The sequence below is a fragment of the Heliangelus exortis genome, chromosome 4 (genome assembly GCF_036169615.1).
Source record: "Heliangelus exortis chromosome 4, bHelExo1.hap1, whole genome shotgun sequence".
NCBI lineage: Eukaryota > Metazoa > Chordata > Aves > Apodiformes > Trochilidae > Heliangelus > Heliangelus exortis.
The window spans coordinates 1582147-1606891 of NC_092425.1; the positions used below are offsets into that span (position 1 = coordinate 1582147).

Sequence of the window (24745 nt, forward strand, 5' to 3'; positions counted from 1 at the left end):
TTTAAGGGGCTTGTGCCCCAGCCATTAGCTATTATTTTGTTATATGGCTTGCTACTGCCTTTAACTGGTCATAGCAACTGGAGTAGATTTTGGCAAACAGTCAGACAGGCACCTGAAAGCTGAAGGGAATCCACTTGACCTATTTCTTGTGTTGAAAACACACAGAGAAATGAAGACAAAACTCTGCTTGTCCAGGTACAGCTTAGCTCAGTGGAAGTCACCAGGAGATACAAATGAAAAATGGCAGTGCAAGATTCACCTGCACAACACTTGAAACCTGGGAAGGCAACCCCCACACTCCCAACTTTTCCCCAGGATCCAGCATGGTCATCCACAGCCACAATCTATCTCACAACACACTGTGGAACAGATTGGGAATCAAGCACATGTGGCTCAAAAAAACCCCAAAACCCACCCAAACCCAATAATGACTGAAATGCTGACTGCAGTATGAGACTAAACCTTGACTACAGTGATTTTTGGCAGGTGAGTGAAAGAGCCTTGCAATTCTTAAATTTTTAGAGCATTTGCACTTGAAACAGTGCGTTTCTGTTTGTAAAATGAGCCAAAAAGTTCTGTTAACATTTGCAACTAAATTTTAAAATTAACTGATCAGGCAAAGGCAGTGTCACTGGTTCTTATTTTTAAGAAACTTCTCCTCATCCTATAAATATAACATTGGCAAGATAATCCACTGTTCCGTTTACAAACACATTATAAATAACTCAGATCCTTGGGATTACGTATTTTTACATCAATATGGCAACAGTGTACCAAGATATGGTATGTAGGATGAAACAGCAGTATGTGTTTTCACATGCTGCCACCTTCTCTAGGCAGAGGCACAGCCACCTATCACAGGACCTAATATTGCTTCCAAGAGATAGAGGGTATTCTCCTGACTCAGAGCAGGGGAAAGTCTGAATTTTCCAGAGAAAGGAGTCAAGCTGTAGCTCAAAAGCTGCTGAAAGTTTTCTGTCTGAGCATTCAGGGACTGAATCAACTATAGCCTGGAGGAACAAATCCAGATTAGGTTTTATTTGATGACACTTGTGCACCTCATCCATCACTTTGCAAAACTAAGCAGTGACACACAAGTAAGAAAAAAAATCCAGTTTGTTTTAGGACAACTGGAACAAAAGATTTGTGCTTGGTATTTGGCTTGCTAAGGTAAAGACATTGTCATTTGACCTCCACATTCTATAACCTGATATTGGAGCCTGCCCAGGTCTCAGGACCTTCCACAGGGCAACTGTGCATCCCTTCTCTGTGTATTCAGGTGCTGCAGCAGAAGTCAGAGATCATGCACTCCAGCATGATCTAAACAGAAATCATTAACCCTCTCCAGCCCAGCATGTTAACTGCTGGGGTTCTGTCCCATTTTGTCCATTCTATTTAGCCCTTCCATTTCTGTAAAATTTTGCATTGAGGAGACTCAGATGAAACAAACCTAAAAATCAAACTAAACTATGAGCTGTTGATTTAATTTTCTAATAACTCATGTCTATTCACCCTATTTAAAGCTGCAGAGCAGGCTGCCTGCCCCACTGTATTTGTATGGCCATTAGTGAGCACCAAGGGCTGATTTCCACCAGCTTTCCAGCTCTGATCAGTAGGAGTGGGCTGGACACAGATCAACCTTTAAGAAAACACCAAGACTGACATTATTGTGGACTTCTTTTTGCTCACATGTGGGATTTGCTAAGAGCCCCAGTATTCCTGAACTGCATAAATTATGGTGCTAAATATACACAATAGGCTGCAAACAGCTTCACAGGCAGAAACAGAAATCAGGAACTTACTTCAATGCTGAAGTACCCTCTGTCCACGTAGTCCCCCAGGAAGAGATACCGTGTGTTGGCAGGAGAGCCTCCCACTTCAAACAGCTTCATCAAGTCAAAGAACTGCCCATGGATGTCTCCACAAACTAGAAAAGAAACAGATAACAGTGTTAAGCAGCAGTGCTGTGTCACAACCTGCTTTGCCTCCTCTTGCTCTGCATCTTCCACCCATGGGAGGAGGAAGAGGAGAACTTCTCTCCCTACCTCTCCTCCCCCCAAGTTTAGGGCCAAGTCCAGGCCTTTTCTGACAATGATCCTTAACAAAGAAAATGTTAACAGCCTTGACTCCCACAGAGTGCTCCCTTCAGTGACTCTAAAATAAGTAATTAAATATTTTAAAAATCCAGTTTTCCAACTGGAATGGTGATTATGAGAAAACGAAAAAACCAAGGATTCAAGATTGACCTTATCTTGCAGCACAGCTTCTTATTAACTGCTGGCACAAAACTCAGTAGAGTTCAGGTGCTCTCTGGGACGTAATGGGCTTCTTCCATCACAGATGCACAAACCTCCCATTTGCTGAATGCTGTGGAGAAGCTGAATTCACAGCTCCCCACAGATACAAAAGGGCTCCAGAGAGCAGCTCTAACACCAACTCCAACAAACTTGCAGTGCAAACAGTGTTCAAAAGTTATTCTTTCATCTCAGTCCAGTGTCACATTATATTTTCTACTTGCATCAGTTTTCCCTGAGTGCATACACTGAGAATTTAATAGTAAACCTACAAAAAAAATTTAAAAATGAAACAAAAAAACCCTCCCCTAACCAATGAAGCACACACTGAGAATTTAATAGTATTGCTACAAAAAATGTAAAAATGAAACAAAAAAGCCTTCCCCAAACCAATGAAACATACACATTGCCAGCCCTGCCTGCCCCAGATGCAGAAGAACACACTGATGTCCCAGCCAGAGGGTGAAACTGTAACATAATTCATGAGAATTCTTCCGTGATAGTAGCAGGGAATTTTGCCCATAAAATAGCATATAATACTCTTGTCACCACTTTGTTATGTTGAATTATCTTTTTCCTAGCTGATCCCCCTCCCAAGAGTTACAACAACCTTCATGTTTCCAGCCATCAACAGTTATAAAACCCTGGGAATAATATCTGCCATTAATAATGCAAAAGAAAACACTATTTAAATCTCCAAGGAGTCTAACACTGCCTCTATTTCACCATAAAAAAATTCTGCACCCCAAAAGAATAAGGTTTCTCTGTTGTTTGGTTGGGTTTTGTAGGATTTTTATTGGAACCCATGAATGTACCAAGCCAACACACAGTGCTCACTGAGCTCCTCTGCACGGACACTGTGGGCAGATGAGGAACACGTGTGGCACGTTGATGGCCAAGCAATCTGCTCTCCCCACTTCCAGCAGGAGAGCTGGTTATATATTTAGTTATGTAACTGTACAGCTCTCCCAATTACCACCCGCCCCCATTTGCTCCAACTGCAAAAACCTGAAGAAGACAGAAAAAAAAATTTTTTTTTTTTTAAAGGGATTTAACTTCTGCTCTTTCCCTAACGCCCGAGGAAAGAGGATTTTTTGCTGTTGGTGGTGGTGTTATGAAGGTTTAAATACATTGAGGCCATTACAGAGGAACCAGGAAGGTTAGGGAGCTTTCTCCAAGCAGCTGTGTATCCATGAATTTGTCACGAGCCAGAAAAGCAGAGAGCAAACTAGTGAAGAGGACAGAAAAAAAAAAAAAGATGCAGAGCCCTGCAATCCCACAACTTGCAAAATTCTGAACTGGGCTAAGAATCAATACTTGATAGACATTCCAGGCACTTAACACACAGCAGCCTACTCTTTTTATACTTGAAAACAGATGCAGAAATGTATCCAGAATAAAAAAGGAAAAAAAAAAAAGAAAAAAAAAAAGCTGAAAAGCCCTCAGACCTAAACCTTGCCAAGCGATTAAAGTAGTTCCAAAAGAGAAGCTCAAAACCAGCAGGTAAAAGCTGTGGGAGGAAGAGAAGACACTCAAAGCTAACAAATTTAATTTAGAATGGTCAGATCCAAGAATTCCTACTGAAAGACTACAGCATTACATACAGTTAATCTAATCAGTATTTTGCCTGACACAGCACAAAACAGCTTTAGGATCTTTTGCTTTCTGGGTTTGAGTGCATAGACCCAAAGCATCCTTACAACCTAAGGACCATGTGCTCGGATGCTGATGGGAGACCTTGTTTAAAAATAAATTAAAGGGCAATTTTATATGTATTACAGGAAGATACTCCATTTGTAGAGTGAAAGCAATTGCTTCTGATAGTTCTGCCACCTTTCTTTTCCAGCTCTTAGGAACCTCAGGACTGGGAGATCTCCCAGGCACTCAGATCAGTGCTGGATCTTTTCTGGGAGGGAGCAGAAGAAATCCAGCACCCATCAAGGCACAGACATCCCTCAGACATGAACTCTGCCTGTCCCACACCTCCCCATCACAAAGGGAGAGCCTTGCAGTGCTGTCCCACCAGAGAGCTTCCATGGCCTCTTCACATTGCCTCTTCAGAGCTCTCTCACACCTTCCCCTGTCCTGAGCCAGACAAGGTACTGCCAGCACATTAATTATCCCACATGGATATGTTTGCTCTGGTCCAAGCATGACCCTTGGATCTCTCATCCCTTTAAATTTTTTAGACTTGCACAGCCCCTCCTTTGGTACTGGAGCACTTGCTTGTGAACATGATAGGAACATTTTTCCATCAAAGAGCAAGAAAATAAAAAACAGGGCAGTGAAGCATGAAATTCAATTCTTAATGATGATCTCCAGGATCAACATACTTATAGATTTAAAGTATGAGCAGAGGGAAAATAAAACTCCATTTTGTATGTGCGTGGGATTAGCATCAAGAGCAGCTGTGTTTGTACAAAACAAATTTATCAAAAGGAGGAACACTGGGTGGTATGCCTCCTATTAGAAATACAGATATCTTACTGCATCACTGGTTTCCCAAAAGTGCCATGGAGTCATGCCCTTTTTACACTCATCAATTTATGATAAAAAAAAAAATCTGACAGATACTAGTTTCCCTAATAAGATTAGTTTTTAGTAATCTAAAAAGTGCTTTTCAACTGACTTGGGGTTTACAGGGATCAGTTCAGGCAGCAAACTTGTTTCCCATGAATTGGTTTATCTGAGCCTGTCAGTAGTGTCCACCTATCTGACCTCAATAAGGTTGAAGGAACATTTGTTGTTTGGGGTCTCCTTAAAAATGTAACTCTGTTCAGGAAGCTTTCAGGGGAGATAAGGTCACCTCCAAAAGATTCAAGCTCAGAGGACTGCCCAAGCACTTACTGGGTAATGTTTCTGATGTTATGATGGGTTATGATGGGTTCTTCATCCACTACACCACCTTACACTATAGCACCAGCACTTGCCCAATGTAGCTGTCTTTAAAGGATTATTTTATTATAAACATAGAAATTGGACACGAGAGAGATCAAGGAGTTGGGATTTTTTGTTTGTTTGTTTTTAGAAACTGTCATCCTAATACAAATCAAACGATGTTTCTGATGGTTTCCCTGAGACACCATCTGATTGATGTCAAAGGAACAACCAACTTTGAACAGGACCCATGGAGTACAGGCTGTACTGGCAGTAAAGGGAGACCAAAGCTTAGCAGTGGTTCTGCCAGCTTATTTATAGAAGACAGAGTGGTAAAAGCAGTGGTTTAGACTGCAGTGCTTGCTGGCAGAAATAAAAAGTCTGAAAATGCTCTTCAGATACTTTCCTTCAGACAACTAAATGCTCTTCACTACATACAAACTTAGTCCAGAGATTATTTTCTGGAGTTTCCCTCTCCAGATGGATATTAAGAACAGAATTTATATTCACAGTATATTAAACACTGTCAATTCAAAAATTTTTTTATCTGCAAGACTTTATATAAACTGTGCTTATGTTCTCATTTATCATGTATATACTAAATTGCTGTAATATTATACTCTGATAGTAAAATATCATGGGCATTTCAGGTGACTTTGCATCCCATGCATCACAAGATTATGTTCCCATCTTCAAATGCCACCAGGGATTAGGAGCAGATATGCAACACTCCATCACCAGCTTCAGACTGCAAACTCATACACATATGGCAATTAACAACCAAGCAAAGACACCTCCTAAAGCAGAAACCCCCAGTGTGTAGGGAACATTATTCATTGCTTGATCACTTGTTCCTTCCAGTCACTGAGCCAGGGATGTCTCAGCAAACCAGCAGGCAACCTGCAAAACCAGAGGGAGACCAACACCCTGTGGAGTTACTGCAAGTTGCCAAGGGGTTTGCTTTGTACAAGGTTGAGGAATTCCACTTGTTAGCACAGGTTTCCAAGAGCTTTCTGTTTTCTGAAGCCCCCAGTAGGTACAAAGCCCTCCTGAAAAAGGGATGAGCACACCCTGTAAACCTGCAACTGCCTGAGCTGACTTGAGATGCTCAGCTGTCCAGGTCTTCCAGGATAACCCTGTAAAGAGGATGCATACCCCCAACCTCTCCTCCAGGCAAGTGGTTTGAGCAATAAAAAGTTCCCAAAGGCTGCATGAAGAAGCCAGGTTAGGAAGGAACACTTAAAAGCAACACTGGACACACAAAGGCAAATAAAAACCAAACCAAACCCAAAACTAGATGAACTCCAAAAAATATGATGGAAAATAACTGCAAGAGCTCTATGCAATGATTTCTCAAGAGCTGAAAGAAAAACTACTGCATTGCTCCTGAAGGGCTCAACTATTGATCAAAAGGCTCTCATTTTCTCCAAGTTTAAGAACAAAGACAGATATGTCACCTACCTGATTACACAGCCTTTGATCACCAGCGAGCTTTGTTTCCAAGCTCACATGTTTCTGAGGAACATTACATACTGACACAGCAGCACAAAATACTCAGAAATCCACAGTTTTGTTCCAGACATTTCTGATTTTTTTTTTTTCTTTAATTTGCTAAAGATTGAGCACTCTTCTTTCTCACTTTTTGGAGAACTAGGAGGTAGGAGAAGTACAAAATAAAAAACTTAAGTTTTTGTTTGTAGCTGCAGACAAAGCCCTACTCAAGGCACAGGCTCAGATGTTTTGTTACATAGATTATTTTCTTGTCATACAGCTCTGTTTCTGTTTATAAGGGAGATGCTTGAAGAACTTGCAGACCTCATTACTCAGAGTCAGAATTTAGATCCTCACTGGGTAACTTATCCAAAGAAAACAGCTACTAGACTCAACATAAAGAGCTTTCATATGAATGTTTGTTCTACTAAGTTTTTATTGAGCAACTTAGCTCTGGATTTCCAAAGGAAGGATGATCTCATTCATATTCATATCTTGTTATCTAACATGATTATAATAGGCTTTCATCTATCTTTTTCCCTTCAATCACTGCATGCAAATTGACAAGTTTATACTACCAGAGTGAACTGACATGAACAAAAATGTGCAATTCCTTATTTTGGTAAAAGCCTGCTTCACCCAAGAGAAAGCCAGAAACCATCAGCCATACAAGTTCAGCAAAGGAAAGCACAAATGGACCATCAATGCCACATCTGAGTGTTGTTTGGCTGCTGACTTCCCTTGTTTGTCCTCCCAAAAAAAAGAGAGAGAGTAAAAAAGAAAAAAATTGGAAAAGGCAGTTTTCTGTGCAACACAGAGGACACTACACTGTGTTCTGCCCTGCCAACACTTGTAACAGTGGTGTCTGTAAAGATCAACCCACTCTCAGTCCTTGTAATAGAAGTTTTCTCCCACCATCCCCTGAAGGCAAGAACAAATTAATGGCATTTGATTTGAAGAGACAGAGTGAGAAAGAGTAGAGAAGGGAAAAGACATAGGAAAAGACTTGCAGGACAATAAGCATTAATATTCTTTGGTAAAGGAAGCAGCAAAAAAACCACGCAGCAGCAGGTCCTTCAAGATGCTAAGGCAACAAAAATGTCTTCAGCACAAAGTTTTTAAAAATGGCTCCACAAACTTCCTTTTTGTGTCACAGAACTATGTGCAGTGTCTCCAAACAAGATAAAACCCCTGCAGACAAGCCTGGCCAGCAGAGGAGCACCTTCCTATATGCAATACCAACAGCAACAGATTCTCAAGTGCTGTAAAACTTCCACTGGCAGAGAAAAATCCCTTCCCTCCATGCTCCTGGCCCTAGCTGAACTTTTCAGGAGAATAAGTGGGTCCTGCAGCAGTGAGCTGCCATATAAAAACCTCCCATTTTAGGTCAAAGCAACAGAGCAGACTTGAAGTCTCTCTTGTGAATATTTCACAGAGCTTTTACAAGATCAGGAAGGAAGAGTGCTCTCATCCCATATACCAGAAGATGCTGAACCACAGCACAGGAAGAGAAACAAAACCATCCCCCAAAGACACAACCAACTCACAGCCCATCAAGGAAACAACCTGTTCTTCCCCTGCCACCCTCCAAACACCCTCCCTGGCAAATGGCAAAACAAAAGTGCTGTCATGATCTCCTCTTGATGCCCCCTCAGTATCAGGGAGCAATGTTTATCCCACAAACCACAGAAGCAGGAGGGGTTGGGAGAGAAGTTCTTCACTGGGGTATGGGTAAGGATTTCCAGCTTGGATGCTCAGATCAAGGTTATTTACAGCAGTAGAGAAATTCCCTTGTCCTCATTTCTACAAAACCCAAAGGCCTGGGGAAGTTCAATGATTTCTAAAGTCATGAGTTTGGTGAGTAGGAGGGCAGGAAGAGCCAGAGGGGGAACAACAGATTCTCATATTTCTCCACCTGATTCAACACATCAGAAGGAGAGAGCCCTTCCAATGAGGAAGGAAGTTGCTCCACAAGAAGCAGCCACCGTCTGACTTCACACATCATGACCCAAATGAAATGTAGAGAAGGGGAAATGAGGCAAAAAGGGAAAAGGGATTTTGAAGGGAAGAAGCTCAAATATGCTCAGCTTGGGAGAAAAAAGCAGCATGAACTTCAACTCTGTGTTTCATTCTGGGAATAGATTTTATTTGCATGGATTGGACCAAAATATTGTTTATCTCTAACACACAGCTTATTGGAATTATTTTTGTTTACATCTTTCTCACGACTCTGACTGAAGAGACCTCCATCAGTTTTTTGCTAACCAATGTATTTTCAGTCAGCAATTTGCCATTAGAAGTAGTCCACAGCCAGTCCCTCACAATTTCATGTTATAAAAGTGAATGTTACTTAATTCAACTCTTAGGGTCAGGTTTCCTTGCAGTGAGCATTTCTCTCAGCAGTGCAATTCCCAACCTCAGTAAAGATCCTACTATAGATCCCTCACTAAAGATCCCTACTATAGGGATACTATTGATAGTTACACAAAGTGCAGAGAAGCCCTTGGTATTTACAAGGGTTTGGTGGGTCCTATTCTTGTTTGCTCTTCTTACTGTACAATTGTAGAACAATATTACCCTAGAAACAATTACCAAGCACCCAACAGTTTAAAATATTTCATGTGTAGAAGCACTAACATGTTGAGCTTTAGTACAGGAATGCCTGGCACCTAAAACCTAACTATAAAACCCAGAGACTTCCATTTTCACATGAAGATAATTTTTGTTGCCAGTTTTCTCACTCTGCCCCACTGCAGACCTCCTTCATCCTCCCTCCCACCCCTCTAAGTGTTTGATTGAGAATCAGAACCAGTATGACAAAAAAACACCCTCCTTCCCTCAGCACAACTATTTGTCTTATCAGTGGTAAAAACATTTGCTTGCCACAACTGAATTTGCTCATTACCTCTGGATCTACAGCACTCTGCCTGCATTTCCCAGGAACAGATGTTAAGGGAAATAAAAATTCTCTTTCTCAAAGGCCTGGGCTCTTAATAAGCAACTGGCAGTACTGACGTGGGGGCTCCCATGCACCTTGAGGTGGAAGGAGCCAGCACAATTACCTTCAAGAAAAACAAACAGGGAAAACAAATAATCTCTAAGCTTCCCATTTCTAGCTTAAGCCACATAAAATGACTTTTTAAAATTCTAAACTCTAAATTCTAACAAAACACTATGTTCATGCAGTGACTGAACAAGTTGAGCCTTTCTTTCAAGAGGAACTTTTCTCTTGCTCTGCAGAATGACTCATTTTTCAGAAAGAACATTGTCTACTTTTGGCTAAGATAAAATATATTATCAGTTTAATTCATTGCAGAAAACCTTCTTTCCAACTACAACTACTACAACACTAACCTCAAATCCAGCCATAGTTTAACTTCTGCCCTGACAAAGAAGAAAAAAAAAGGATCTTTCTCATGATATTAGAACAATTGCATTAATTTTCCTCATCTCTCCAAACACGTGCTTCCTACACCCTTGAATTCAGCTCACAACTGGAGAAGACAAGGATCATGATAACATTTATGGTGGAAAATTATTGGGAAACATTATTTGGGAAAATTATTTGAAAAGCTCACAGCTACAGTATGTCTTTTACTTGAAGCTCTCTGTCCAGAATGTTATTCATCTGTGGGGTGCTTGTGACTCCTCATTAACACTCAAGTTCAGACAGAAATGCCACTTTCCACCACCTCTGCCAGGCTGTGAGGTTCCATCCCACATCAGATGTTTCTGCTCTGGAAAGCTGTGAAATCTCTGGTCAAAGTCAATGAAAAAACAAGGCAAGTGCTCCAAAAGCACAGGCCCTTATCAAGTCAATTTCTGGGACTCACTCTGGCCATAGTCCTGCACTAGAGCAATGAAATAATCAACTAAACCAGTGAATCATCATGGCAGATGAACACTCATTAAAAGAAACAAACAAAACAGCCCCAGAAACTTGTACTAAAAAGCCAACACCAAAACCAAATGAAGAGAGTCAACCTTGTCACAAATTCAGGACAAATGCATTAAACCCAGCATTTTTCCCCATTCTCTTGCAATAAAATGGCTACCATTGGTAAGGAAAACAGCCAGAACATAAGACTTCATTGTTTTTTTCAAGCAATGATATTTTTGGTCTGCATCTGGGTTCATAAACCTTTATGGGTCAACTGATACTTCCAGTTTACATTGCTGATTAAAAAAAAAAAAAAACCAAAAAATAACCCAACAAAGAGAGACGTTTTCAAGAGAATAAAACCTGGTACCTATTGCCTAAGAGAGAGCTGGTATTACCACTATTCACACCGTGTCATCCAGAAAGTTTGGACTGTAGCAGGTGGCAAGAAATCACAACTCCAGCACAAGCCCAAGAGATCTTCACCATGAAAAATAGGTCAGCTCAGCCTTCCCTGACTACTTCATTCAGTCCCTTCCTTGTGTCTAATGCCCTGTATTTTTTATAATAAAAAGGTGTATGTAGCTTAACTAACTGGTTGCTTTAAAGGAGAAGAACAGCTGACATATCTTTTACACTGAAGATACATTTTCATGATGGAATTTCTATTATTGCTTAATTTATGCATATTTCTGCCTATTCTGTTCCTTGCAAGCAAACAAGAGGACTTGTTCTCAAAGAACATGTTGCCTTGATTTCATGAAACAAAATCTGTTGGCCTCATTATAGATTCCTTCATGCAGCACAGTTTTTTGTGGCTGCTTCTCCCTTGGATGGGTGAGCACAACTGAGGGGTCAAATCTGGCTCCCAGCAGCCCAGGAAAAGTTCTCTCTCTCCTGGTTTTGTTACTGTCAAGTGAAAAAAGTGTGCTGAGAAAAAAACCTATTTGCACTTCAGGGACTTTTCAGGCTGCTTGCTGCTCCCTCTGGATTCCACTTGCACTTTTATTTGAAGTTACTCCAAGGCAAAAACCATACAGGCACATAAAGAAATAAAATTTTCATGTATTCATATGTTTGTTAAAGCTTGCCTGTGCTTAACTGAAACTGGAGAAATTGCTTGGCAGTCTCTCTTTTAGTCTCCTTTATCTGGCCAAGTAATGAAAAAAACCCACCTCCTCTTTGATCACAAGTGTATTCATTACAGCCACAAGTTTTCATGGGCTCTGAAAGTTTTATAAGCTGTGTTTTCACTGAAAATTGTGTATTAGTCTGCATACATATATACATTTTGAACTGAGAGAATTACTGAACTTTATAAAGAAAATGCATTAAAGACCTTCAACTGATAATTGTGTATCTACCATAGTCTGCTAGAAAGCCAAAAAATGTGACCAAAAGTTTTTAAAAAGCCACCTCAACAGAAGCCTCCTATAAAAAAGGAAGACAGATCAGCATGACTAAAAATGTGAGGCAGTGCAGATAGGATCTTATCTTCAGAAAACATACAAGAAAGGTAATCAGGGTAATTGTAACTCACAAAAGAAAATAATTGTGGGTCTTTTTGGTGTCCAAGAGAAGCAGGGATATCTATGGAACACAAGCAGCAGAGCTGATGAGCCTGCTATGAAAAAACACAAGTCAAAAAGAATGGGCTGTCAACCCAGTTTTCTCCTTTTCCATGCAGTCTCAGACAACACACAATTCTAAAATACAATCACAATAAAAAATGTTAATTCTCTTTACCCAAAAGAATGCAGGCCCAGCTAGGAAATATTTGATGTTTTCCATTAAAGAAAGCAGAAAGCTATGTAACAAAAAGCTAAGATAGGTATGAAAATACTGATAGGGAAGGTGTACTCTCTTTGGAATAGCATCTTCTCCAGACTATTAAAGCTGAAATTCATCTCTCCAACTATTGCTAAGGCCAGCAGACAGTGTCACCCTTCATAAATGTCAGTGCTTTGTTCAAGAATTTGTTCAAGGTCATGCAACAGTAAAGAAAGCTGGTTTCACTTTTTTATTTTTCCCCCTGTAAAATCTGTCACCATAAAGTTCTAGTATAAGTATTCACATAACCCTACTAAACCCAACCTGTTTAGATGGCAGGTTCTTAGGGAGCCCTCAGTAGCATCAGTGACAAGAGGATCAGCTGTGGTTTGCATTGGGTCACTGATTATTATGATGATGATGATTATTATTATTATGATTATTATTATTATTATTATTCACTGTACTCCTTGGATCAGGTTGTTCCTTGGCTGCCTTGGCTACAACTGAATACAACAGCTTTCTTACAGAGAATCATGGCAACTAAAGAATGTCTTTTTTTTTGCCATTTAAAGATTTTGGTGGGCAAGTTAGACCCAAGAAACTTAATGACATTCAGCAGTCCCTTCATGATCAAATCTTTATCCACTTAAAACCTGGCTCACTCAGATCTCATTTCCAGGCTACTGTCAGAAATCTTTGCAGAAGAGAAAAAAATAAATCTCCATATAAACTGCTTGTTTTCTGGGTAGTGAGTTTGGAAGTCAAAGTTAGTAAATACGATTATCTTACTTGCCTTTCTTTAATGATGGGGTTATTTCAGGCAGACAAGGGGATGCTGTGAAACATCAAGGGAGTTTCACACCTCTGAGCAGCTATTACAAAACAATCATTAAGAACTGGACAAAGAGCCCTGGTTAAAGATGACTTTCAGCCCCTGAACACGGATGCTCTCCTCACGTAGGCTCACTAAGCAGAAAATTATATAAATCATTACAACAGCAGGAAGCAGACTGCAACATTTAAAACTCAATTAGTGACAATGCAAGCAAGTGGTAGGCTGCAAATCTCAGCTTCTCTCTTGAAAAGAAAAAAAAAAAACCCTAAAAAAATTCAATAGAAGAATTAGCACCAGCCTCCTTTGCTACTTCATTGTGCTGGGAAACCAGGAAATCTTTTTCTGTTGTAAATTACAACATTGAAAAGTTTATTGGGTAACTTAAAAAGCCATTTCTCTTCCCTGTGGGCTCACTTCAGCTTTTCATCATTCTTCTGTACAGTATTCTAATATTCATCACAGGCTGACACAGCTTTTTGAGTTGCTAACCAGTATGAAGTCACTCTGTTAGCATTTCTTAAAAACAGAAAGCTACTTCATACAAGAGCATAACTTGGTTCTTTTTTAATTCAGTAAACCTGTAGAAAACAAACATTCATGTTTTGGAATTGCTGAAGGATCAGAGAAAGAGTGGAAGTGGTGGGAGAAGAGGGAAGAGCAAGGTGCAAGAGCTGGATGTGGTCACTTTACCCTTCTCCCCCTCTGCCACAAGCAAAGTGCTCATTCTGCACATAGAATGGTTCTTTTCTGCATTTAGAATATATAAAAAAACAACAAACTATCTTTTTCTTCCAAGGCTGTGTGTATCTTAAGCAAAATACATATAAAATAAGCAAAAATGTTTCCTTTTGCTGCTTAGGTAATTGCAGGAGGAAAAGGGCTGCCTAAACCAAAATTAAAGGAAAAGATATTTATTCAATCAGAGTGGTTGACCTGACTGTCCAGAAATTAAGGCAGTGAGGGGTGCAGTGTGGTAGATGCAGACTTTGCAAGAAATTACAGAAAGAGCAACACTAAGGAAAAAAAGATGTTGCCAAATTATAGCTACAGTCCTGAAGCCCAGGCACGCTGTTAAAATTGCTCTAAATATGTGATTTACAGCTGTCCTATTTTTTCCTTTATTTTGCTCTTTCCCTTCTGCTTCATTTCACCCTACTTTTCAAGGCATCAGGAGGAAGATGGCAGAGCTCTGCAGGAGGGAAGGGAGCAGCACAGCTCTCAAGGCCTTGGCTTGTCCTGAAATTTGGGCTGCATCAAAACCTGGGACACCCAGGACTGATTCTCAGTTTCAGGGCAGCCCCATGAACATGTAAGTGACAGGCCAAGAATAAATGAAGTGCAGATGTAAAAAATTAATTCCTGAAGGGAATCCTCAGACAACAGCCACCATCTAATAATCCAACACAGTCCTTTATATTTTAGATTATGTAAGACAGAAAAAAAAAATCTGTCAGTCTTAGTGGAATGGGTAAACAAAACCAGAGTATATTTTAAGTCAGAATGAAGTTTTACACTTAGTTCAATGCATTGTTTACAGCAAATATGCTCAGTAATCAGTCTAATGCTACCTGATTTTATACAAATGCTACCAGATTTTATATAAAAAAAAATTCTCTCTCATTGCTTTATTCCTGTTTTCACAGAGTACTTTATCTCAACAGACAACAAAAGAGAATCATGCCATTGCTTACATTTAAAACCATCAGAAAATCAGATGGAAAATAGCAGCTTCACAACACACACACCCACACAGAGCATAAGAGGTCTCTAAACTCTGGGGTCCTGGCTTTTCAGACTTCACATATCAAGCAGAGCTGCATCAGACTCTGATCTGGTATGAACCAGGTGTGCTGGGCTGAAGTCTGCACAAAAACCTCATCACCATGAATCCCCATCCCCTCTTCACTGGCCTCACACTGCAGCCTCCTCCTGCAAAGTCGGGGTGACAGGAGGTGACACACGGACCATGTCACTGCCCCAACCAGTGTGGAGCCAGGTCCCCTGCCTCCTGCTGCCAGGCTGAGACAGAACCACAATAAATCTTCCTTCCCAGAAACCAGATGCATTTCCCTTATTTTTTGTTCAAAAAAAACCCAAAAATAAAAAATACTTCTCTAGCAAGGTTTTGTGCCACTAGTTTCTCAATGAATAGTGCTCACCATGCAGAACAGGAGTCAAACACTGGGTGGATATTCTGTAATAAATTAAGGCAATATCTGCTTCCACCTCTACAGATTAATTTTTAAGGGCTGTGTCAATAAAGTGCAGGGGTAGAGACCACGCTACACTGAGTAGTAAGAGTTACATTATTCACTAAATTAAGCACTTTTGCAGCTTACAATACAATACACTCAACCTTCATCTCATGCCAGTTCTTTCTCACTCCTCAGTTCAGCTTTATTTGATTTTTCCATCCAACCTACTTCTGTTTCTTTGCATGTTCAGAGTTCCTGGGGAGCTGGGTGTAGAGAGGGTCTGCCTGATGCTCATCCTACAGACACAGGAATACATCCCACAGGCAAATTATTTGAGAAGGATTTACAGCATTTCCAGTTGCAAAGAAATAACAAAAAGTAAACAAAACTTGTTTTTCAGCTGCCTGGCCACGAAGAAGAGTTAAGGAAGACATCCAGAGTACAATCTATCTTTTCCAGCAAGCAGAATTTTTTTTATCCATCACCTCACCTTGTCATCTCAAAGGTTCCCCTTTGGCAGGGTGACAGCTGAAGAGAAAAAATTCTACTAAATTCAAGCCTATAGTCAGTTAAGTCAACTTGTGTTTAAAGAGCAGAAGTCTACAGCTCAAAATAATGCTGCCTGTATAGCACAATAAACTAACTTCAAACCAGCAATATTATTTTACTTGGAACAGTAATGATTACCCTGGGAATGACTGGAACTGCCAGAAGGACCTAGATGCTGTAACAAACAACATCTGTAGATATGAAATAAAGTGAAAGACCTGTAAGATATGACTTCATTTTCATAAAGTAAAGCTTTGAGATCAGCACCAGCATAATCCACACAGCATAAAGTATGAGGGTTAAGTGCTAATCAAGACAAGCTGAAAATAGACCAGAAGACTACAAGTAAATGGGAAGTTCATAGGAAGTAACCTCCTCATCCTTATATTTCCTTTGTCTAGGCACTGTTCCTCAGCTGGACATCCTAGCAATATTAGAGATTAGCAGCAGTTGTCATGCAGAAACAGGTAAAGGCCCTGAAAAAGGAGGTAAATTAGCAGAGATGGAGCTCCAGGCTCTGCAGCCAAGTTGATGTGCATCAAGTTGAACCAATGACTTCTGGTTTCTCTACTGCAGATCCCTGCAGCTGCAGGGAGGAGGAAAAACCTTTCCAGGTTTGAGCTTTCCCTGGGCAGGCGAGGGGAGCTGTGCTGAGGGAGGCATCTACCTGGAGCACTGCGTCAGAGAATGCTTTGGGTTTCTTCCCACCCAGAGTGTGGCTTTTAAAAGACCAAAGAAACCAAAGCCCGTGGTCCAGGGCTGACTGCCAGCAAACTGCCAAGCACCAAACAAGCATCCAAGTGATGATGGGAGAAGTATTTTTTCCCCCATCTTATGAAATGCTACCCCAGTAACAGCAGCTTTACAGAAATCTGGAGAGTGTTACAGAAATGCTATCTTGCCCTTGGCAGCTCACATTGCTCTCACACAGAAATCTCTTATCACACATTCTGAAAGATGGAGAAGAGTCCCATTAGCATCTCTATTAAAAGGGTTCTGAAACCAAATCCTGGAGTTAACAAGCATCAAACATCAACCACAGAACACATCTTAAAAGCTTTCGGTTTCCCAGGAGGATTTTGGCTTTTTCTTCCCCCTTGCTATTTTCCTTCACAGCAAATGAAATAATAATAACAAAGGGTTCTGATAATTAAATGCCTCCACATGTTTCTGGAGGTGTTCCTTTCTTTGCACTTGCACACAAGTAAAATATCTATGGTGTGATGCAGAATTTATTCTACAAGAGTGTTCCATATGCACTTCCTCAGGAAAGAAATGATTAAGTCAAAGAACCCAAAAGAGATTGACTTTTCTCCATCATCAGGATTACATGAAAGCATTCACACAACTCAAATTACTAACTACTAAACTAAATTCTCCTGTATTAAAGGGAAAAAATGAGGTGTAAATAAGAAGAGCTATTCCTTGCTTGATGATATTCCCTGAGTGCAAACCCCTAGAAGCACTAGGAAATTTCAGCAATTCCTCATTCACTTCTGAGACTTAACCCATGTCTTCACCTAACAAATGACTTCTGGATCAACTCATAAAGATGGCTGGAGAGGCTTTGTTGGCTTTCTGAAAACAAACAAACCACTAACAAACAAAAAGCACAGTAGAAAATTCAAGAAAAGGTCCTAAAAGACAGCATGGTGCCTCATGACTGGAGAGATGACCAAGCAGGTCACCACAAACAAGAAAAACTGAAGTACCACAGAAAACATTTTTTTCTTCCCTAATATTAGTGGGTAAAAAAGGAAAATGTCTCTGTGAGCTTGTGATGCTGAGAGCTACAAGTGGACAGAACAACTTAAACCTGCCTTCATTAACTTTCAGAGCCTAGGAACTTTGGAAAACTCATAAAAGTATTGAAACCACTTCAGAAATATCAGCGTCCATCTTCTTACCACTCTCAATTAAAAGCAATCACTGTTAATTAGAAGTAAGCAATCTTATAATGGAATTTGTCCCCTATTTTCCATCTTACTGAACTCACCAAATGAGCCACCTGACCTCTCACTGGCTCTGGCCACACCATGCCCAGCTTGCAGAAAGAGCCTTTCCAGCTATGGCAACACTGCACCTTTCTGGTTCCTGACAGACACCTGGTGCTAAAATAATAAATAGATATATATATAAAAAAGAGCACAGCACACTTTGCAGGAATGAATCTGTATCTTCTTTAAATCAGCTCCCTGCAATTCACTTCTCCAGCATGTAATAGCCAAGTTTATAACCTCAGCAGGAGGTTATGTTAATAGCACTGCATTTCCCACACATGGGAAGAACTGTGAGTACAAGTGCATTAGCAGCTCCAAAACATGCAATTATTGGCCTGAATAAGACACCAAGGATCTTAACGAAAAAAAAGAAAACCAAAAATGGTTTCACAAGGATATTATATGATGCACAGGAAAGACTTTTAGGTGCTGTTGTTTTGTTTTGTTTTTTTTTAAATTGATAGCATCCCCTCCTGGCACAAGTTGTTTTTATTACTCACAGAAGCTTTCTATTTATCTGTTTATTTATTTACTCAAGTTTCTCCTGCCAAGAAATCTCAGGCATGTAACCCCACCAGCAGGGAGAACAGAGGGACATTCCCAACAGAGTCTCCTGTTCCCACAGCCTGGCCACCTCCTCCTCCTCCTCTTCCTCTTCCTCCCAGCATACTTGATACTCTCAAGTGATGGGATGGAGGTTTGGCTGCCAGCACCCCTACCCATGTGCTTGATTTGTAGAGTGCCCACTTCAGTCACTTGGCTCACTCAGCTGTGGCACAGGTGCCAAATCCTGGTGACTTAGGATGCTTGGGCTGCCTTCCTTTTCTGCTGACAGTGCACTGCTCTTCCCTCACTGGAGGTGCAATGCCAAAAGATAGCAGAGTAAATAAAAAGAATGCAACTGACCTCATCTCTTAGTATTATCTTTGCCCATTCCATCTGAAGTGAAAGTAGAGAACTTCATGGCCTTTTTTGAACTAAAATAATCTATGCTTGTCAATGTCAACCCAAAAAAAAAACCCAATACTAAATTGTAGGCATGGTAAAAGAGTCAAAAGACCACTGTGGTGGCAAAGCCATGTGTTCAGTGCCAGGAATCAGCCTGCTTTCCAAACCTGCCATCACCATTTTCAATGAAGAGACCCCAGCATCCCCTCCTTTCTCCCTGGCCATACAAACCAGGGACTGCAGAGACTCTCAAAGAGCAATATTTTGGCTTTCTCCTGCTTCAACATTTGGCTCCATGCTGAACCCTTGCACTCTCTCAGCCCAGTGTTCAAACACAGAGCCCCTTATTCCTCCAGGAGCTCTCCCAAGGCATCAGGCACAGAGGGGGCTCCCAGTGGAAAGTTTAACAATCTCTTCTCAGGAGCTTGGCCTCCTTAAATACCCCCCAGGTCTGCATGTCAATCTGAGACACTCAAGGCTAAGGCAAACTCTCAAGGAAAAAAAACAACCAAAAAAAACCCCAAACCAACCAAAAAAATACAGAACCCTAAAGCACTCAGGACGTGAAGAACTGAAATACTCTCCCCAGCAACTTCATGTGCTGAGCTATGTAATCAGTAATTGAGTCAAGCTCTAAGCCAGGTTTGCAAGAGGAGTGCTCATACAGTGACAAAGATGTAATGAAGAGGCAGCTGGGCCATGTCTGGGCTGTGGTGACAAGCAGGGATGTGCACCTTGTCTGTACTGGAATTTTAACAGCATCAGTGGGGGGTCCCTAGTTCCTACTACGAATGAAATAATAAAGCCTAAAGGTGACTGTGTGGCTGGAGTTACCCCAGATCCCCTAAGTGAACATCCCTGTCACTTGCACCAATGCCACACTGCAGAGCTGAAGTGCAGCACGAGCTGGCTGCTCTGATCCTGATCCTCACAGCCTCCACGCTGCAAAAGCTGACAAAATTCCTGTTGGGCTTGTGCAGTAACACCTCCACTGGCTTAACCTACAATTCACAATACAATAGCATTTCAACCCTTTAAGTATGCCAGCAGTGTTTTGAAAAGGAAATACTGTTTAATTAAGTGGACTGATAGTTCTTTCACTCTTCTGTTTTTCTTCTTAATTCTGTTCCCTGTCCAGCAAACCTCTGGGGATCAGGCAGCTCTGCTGAAGCTCAATAAAGAACTTTCTGTTTCTTCTTATGTGCCTGCCATGAATAATACATCCACATGCTCCCAGAAAAATCCTAAGGGCTTGCTTCACACCTCACTTGTGCTGAGAGAAACCACACACAAAAAAACCATTCAGTGTACCTTGCAGTCAGTCTCACAGGTGCACGGGCAGCACCCACTCAGCAGCAGGGCAAACAAAGCTCCTTCCCAAAGACCCAACACTCCTGCATCCACTGGTTCCTAACAGTTCATCATCTAATGCTTCATTAGGATGGCAAAAGTCCAGATGGACAGGAAAAGCCACACTTCTTCCAACCCCCCTGTGAGATGCTCTCCTGCTCGCGTGCTGCTGCAGCATTTGAGGGCAGGTTCTGATATCTGCAAGAAAAGCCCCTGGCTGACCCAAATGCTGGTAACCCAGATCACCCCAGTTTTGACACACACCCTGATCCTGCCAAGCAGCTCTTGCCACAGGGAGAGGCTTTTCCTGGGAAGATGACCACAGCTCTCGACAGCTGGTTGAGCTTTTTAACCTTAGGTGCTTTTTTTTTTTTGGGGTGCAACTCCAGCTGAGAGACATTGCTGCAGACATGAGTGCCAGTGCTGCAGGTCAAGTCCTCTCATGGCACATCAGCTGCCACCACAGCCACCACACAGCAACTGGGCAAACATCTGCACAGCTGCCCACCAGCAGCATCACAAGGAGAGCACCATTTGCCAGCAACAAGCCTTGACCTATCTGCCAAAAGCATCAGCCACACAGCCCGAGTCAGACACCTCCCTGGGGGACTCAGGAGAGGAATTATGGGTTGGTTTGCTTTGCTTGACATTGACACCCAGGCAGGGAACTGCAGAATTCCCTCCTCACCTCTGCTTCACAGCAAGAGCCACCCCAGAGCCAGCAGCAGTGAGCAGCATGGGCACTACCTGAAGACCTTCCAGTGCCACCATGCCATGGGAAGAATTAATTTGTGCACTGGATCATCTCCAGGTGACTCAATCCATGATCAAGAATTCACATGCTTTTTCCCCACAGCAGTGCCAGTTCAAGCCACAAGTACATATACACATTAAATGTTTTAAAATAAATTTAAAAAAAATGCCCCACATTTTATCAGCCATCATGGTAAACACACACACACATATGTACATATATATATATATATATATATATACACATTCTGGGGCATCCCTGCAGTCTCACCCAGGCATGTAGGATCTAAATGATACTCCTCAAACCATGAGTTAAGCAGTGGCCCATCAACCATGTGTCTGCTCCCCAGACAGCTTTCCAGGATGAGTGTGTTTTATTGTTTCAGTTTCAAGGGACTCCTCATAAATATTTGGTGTACACATCCTAACTCAGTCACACAGCCTGCACTGGCAGTTAGGATGACAACAGTGTAAACCAATACTCTAAGAGCAAGTCTATTTTCCTGTTACATACCAAATTCCCTCAGATCAGTTTTAAATACAGGCATTTTTCTGAGTGCTAGTGGTTAGGCTCCCCTCTCCTCCCTGGCATTTCTTTCATGCAGTGCACCTGCACCAAAACCTGGTGAGTAATGCAGTACAAAATGGATTTTGCCCCAAATGCTGGTTATGTCAAATTATTGCACTGATTACTTAGAATAAGTTATAACACATAAGGAAAAGAAAACAAAACACCAAAACCCTGCAATGGCAGAGGGGACAAGAAGTAGTGGGTCAGACTGATGTGTGAAGCAGCAGTGTCTCCTGGCAGATGAGAGCAGAGAGCCTGGCATGATGGCACTGCCATCTGATTCCCATGGAGCACTACTGCTTTTAGCCAGTAATCATTTAGAATAATGAATGTTCAGCTTGTAGATAGAAGAATTCAATTCCCCAGTAAGTTCAGGTGGTACTTAATACATGACCATCTCTGGTTCTTAGAAGAAATTCTACCATGTATGTTAAGCCATCACCAGGACTGCTCTGAATTAAGTGCTCCGTGTCAGCTGTGTGGATACATCACATCAGGAACACCAATTCCTTCATCTCCAGTTCTGCCCCCTCATTGACACAGGGACACATCTGCACAGCTAACAGCAGCCTTCCTCTCCAGGGGATATACAGATAAAACAAAGCCCACCCATCAGCCCAACACCTCCTCTCCACTGCAGGAGTCACAAGGTCTTCTCAAAAAGGAGAACTTGGTTATCTTAGGATGTGCACAAGAAGTCCCCAAGGCTGAGGCTTGTGTTTCAGCATCATGCTGAGCCCCACAGCCTCCTGCCAGAGTCACCTACAGCCAGCTAAACAAGACATCAAAGCTTTGACAAGAGTCACACGTAACACGGGGGGAAAGCAGGAAGGACCTCAAGTTCAACCCTGGAAGAAAATATATTGCTACCTGCTCTCTCTCAGATCCTTCAGAATAGGGGCCAGGGAAAAGTCTTACTCAAAAAAAGACCATAAAAACCTGAATTTCTTTTTGGCAGCCTCACACATACACAAGCAAAAGGAAGCATAAAAGCAAAATCTGAAAAACTGCCCCAAGTAGAAGGCAACACGTGCTTATAAATTAATGATATTCTTTCAAGCACCGTCTGCTTGAAAAGGACAACTGCACAGATCAAAGCACCCCGTTACACACCAGAATTTTTATTGCTGCAAACAGAATTAATTCAAAAGGAAAAACATCTCATTCATCTTAAATTTTAGGATGGAGCAATAGCCATTAATCACGTCAAGAATGGATGTAATACAACTCTTCAAGAGTGCTCTCCAGCCAAGGATGCTGCAAGCCACATTCCTTCCTGCTTCCATTCCTAGCTGAGATTCCATCTGCTGCCAGACTTCCACCAAACCTACCTACTTGCTACAGGGATAATAAATTAACACTTGCCTGCATTTGCAGCCTTTGGTCCAAGACTGGAGGCTGCCTTCAGAGAAGGGAAGATTTACAGGGCCTACTGTAAGGCCAGGAACAGAAGTTTTCCTCCTGCATCTGTTCACCTTTCCTCACTGTATATGTTTAGCAGCTCAATAGATAAAAAAAAAAACAGGGAATCAACCTCAAGGACAATTATAGATTCAAAATCCATTCTCACCTGCTGCTATTCAATTATTTGTGTTCCCCAAGATAGGATCCCATAAACTATGTTCAGTCCCACTTTGATCTGTAACTATTTTTCATCTGTGAATTCTGAGTTGTTCCTGTTCTGCTTTTAAGGCAAGTTCAGGCAGCAGATTGTCCTCTGTGGTCTGGCATCATTAGACTGCACTCTGCAATTCTGCATTTCACTCTCCTGGAGAGAACCATCTGCCCCACAGGTTTTAAATGCTGACCACCTGCATGGAAGCAACTTCATTAAAATAATGAAAAAACCCCAAGCAAACATACTTTTACACTTAAGATATACATATTTTTTAAAAATGCTCTCCGTGGTTTTAAAAATACATTACATACCAATTTTCTAGTAGCAGTAATCAAGGAGTTCTTAATTTTATTATTTTGTTTCAATTTCATGCATTTATCTGCAGTGCCTTAAACTACTGCAGAAATTTCATGGATCCTTTCACATCAGCACCACTTAATTCTCATTGGAGCAGATATCTAGAAAATATATATGAAGGCTCCAAATGAGTTTAAAAGCCATAAGGAATAGCCAATAGTGAAGTTATAGCAAAGAAGAAATTAAAAAGGGAACTCGCTTTTTTTTTTTTTAGTTGAAAAAAAAAATAAACAGCATATTAAAACTCATGCTCTGAGCTGGTGTTTCATTAATCCAGTCAGCATGCATCAACGGGGAGTTTTTCAAAGCCTTTTAACATCTGCCCAGTTCTGTCCCTCGGAAACCCTTTTCAGTTCCATGGGATGAAACAAAGACCTAGGCAGAGTACTTTGTAAAAGCCTTTGCCTACAGCCAGCCCACTGCATACATCATTATACACAAATCCTTGGGGGAGGAAAAAAACCACCAAAAGTACAAGGACATTAACTCAGAGTCTTTAAACCTTACTCTTTGCTTAGCCTTTTAACCTCTTTTTTAACCCTTTTTAGCATTATTACTTGTCTGACACTGCTCCTCTGAACAGTAAAAAGCAAACTCCACGTTTCATCTGTCCCTAACCCATTAACCTTTACAGAGCACTCTACCTGAGCCAGCTACTGCCAAAAACCTGGATGACAACCACCAAATTAATACACCTTTCCAAAGGATAAAGCACCAAACCTCCACAGGCTCCAAGGAAATGCAAACAGCCACACCACACGCTTTTCAAGGGTTTTTAAAATATGGATTTTTTTTCTTTTTGAAGAATTTGGCACCAAGAGTAGAGCAACGTATCTAAGCCACTCCACAGAGCAAACATGTCCTGCTGTTCCTAGAAGTGTTTCTTTCAAATTTATTTCCATCACAGCATCTAAACCAGGCTGTTCTTTAGCTCTTCCTCATGTCTGCTGGTAAGAAACAGCAACCCAAGGGAACAAAGCCTAATGAAAATAAGTAAAATAAATAGAGAGATACACATGAACTGTAACAAACACAATTTAAAATAATGGTTAAATATCATGGAGGGTTCCTATGTTCTCAAGTGACTATACTAAACATTGTAAAATAGCATTTGCAATTCCTGTGCTTGACCCAAAGCCTTCAGGAAGGGTAATAGTGACACACCAAAGAGCATTCCCAGCAGGCATGTTCAGACTAAGGAACACTGATCCATGTTCTTCCCAGGTCAACTGCACAAATAAAAGAAGTCACTAC

At 41.2% G+C, this 24745-nt stretch overlaps 1 protein-coding gene across 2 annotated transcripts in view; it reads right to left on the reverse strand.

The window, feature by feature from the left end:
- Window positions 1-24745, reverse strand: part of PPP3CA (protein phosphatase 3 catalytic subunit alpha) — a 135890-nt gene that overhangs the window by 44279 nt on the left and 66866 nt on the right. For both annotated transcript variants that reach the window (XM_071742579.1, XM_071742580.1), the window contains exon 3: window positions 1803-1927. In XM_071742579.1, coding sequence (XP_071598680.1) covers window positions 1803-1927 — 125 coding nt within the window. The remainder of the gene's footprint in view (window positions 1-1802; window positions 1928-24745) is intronic.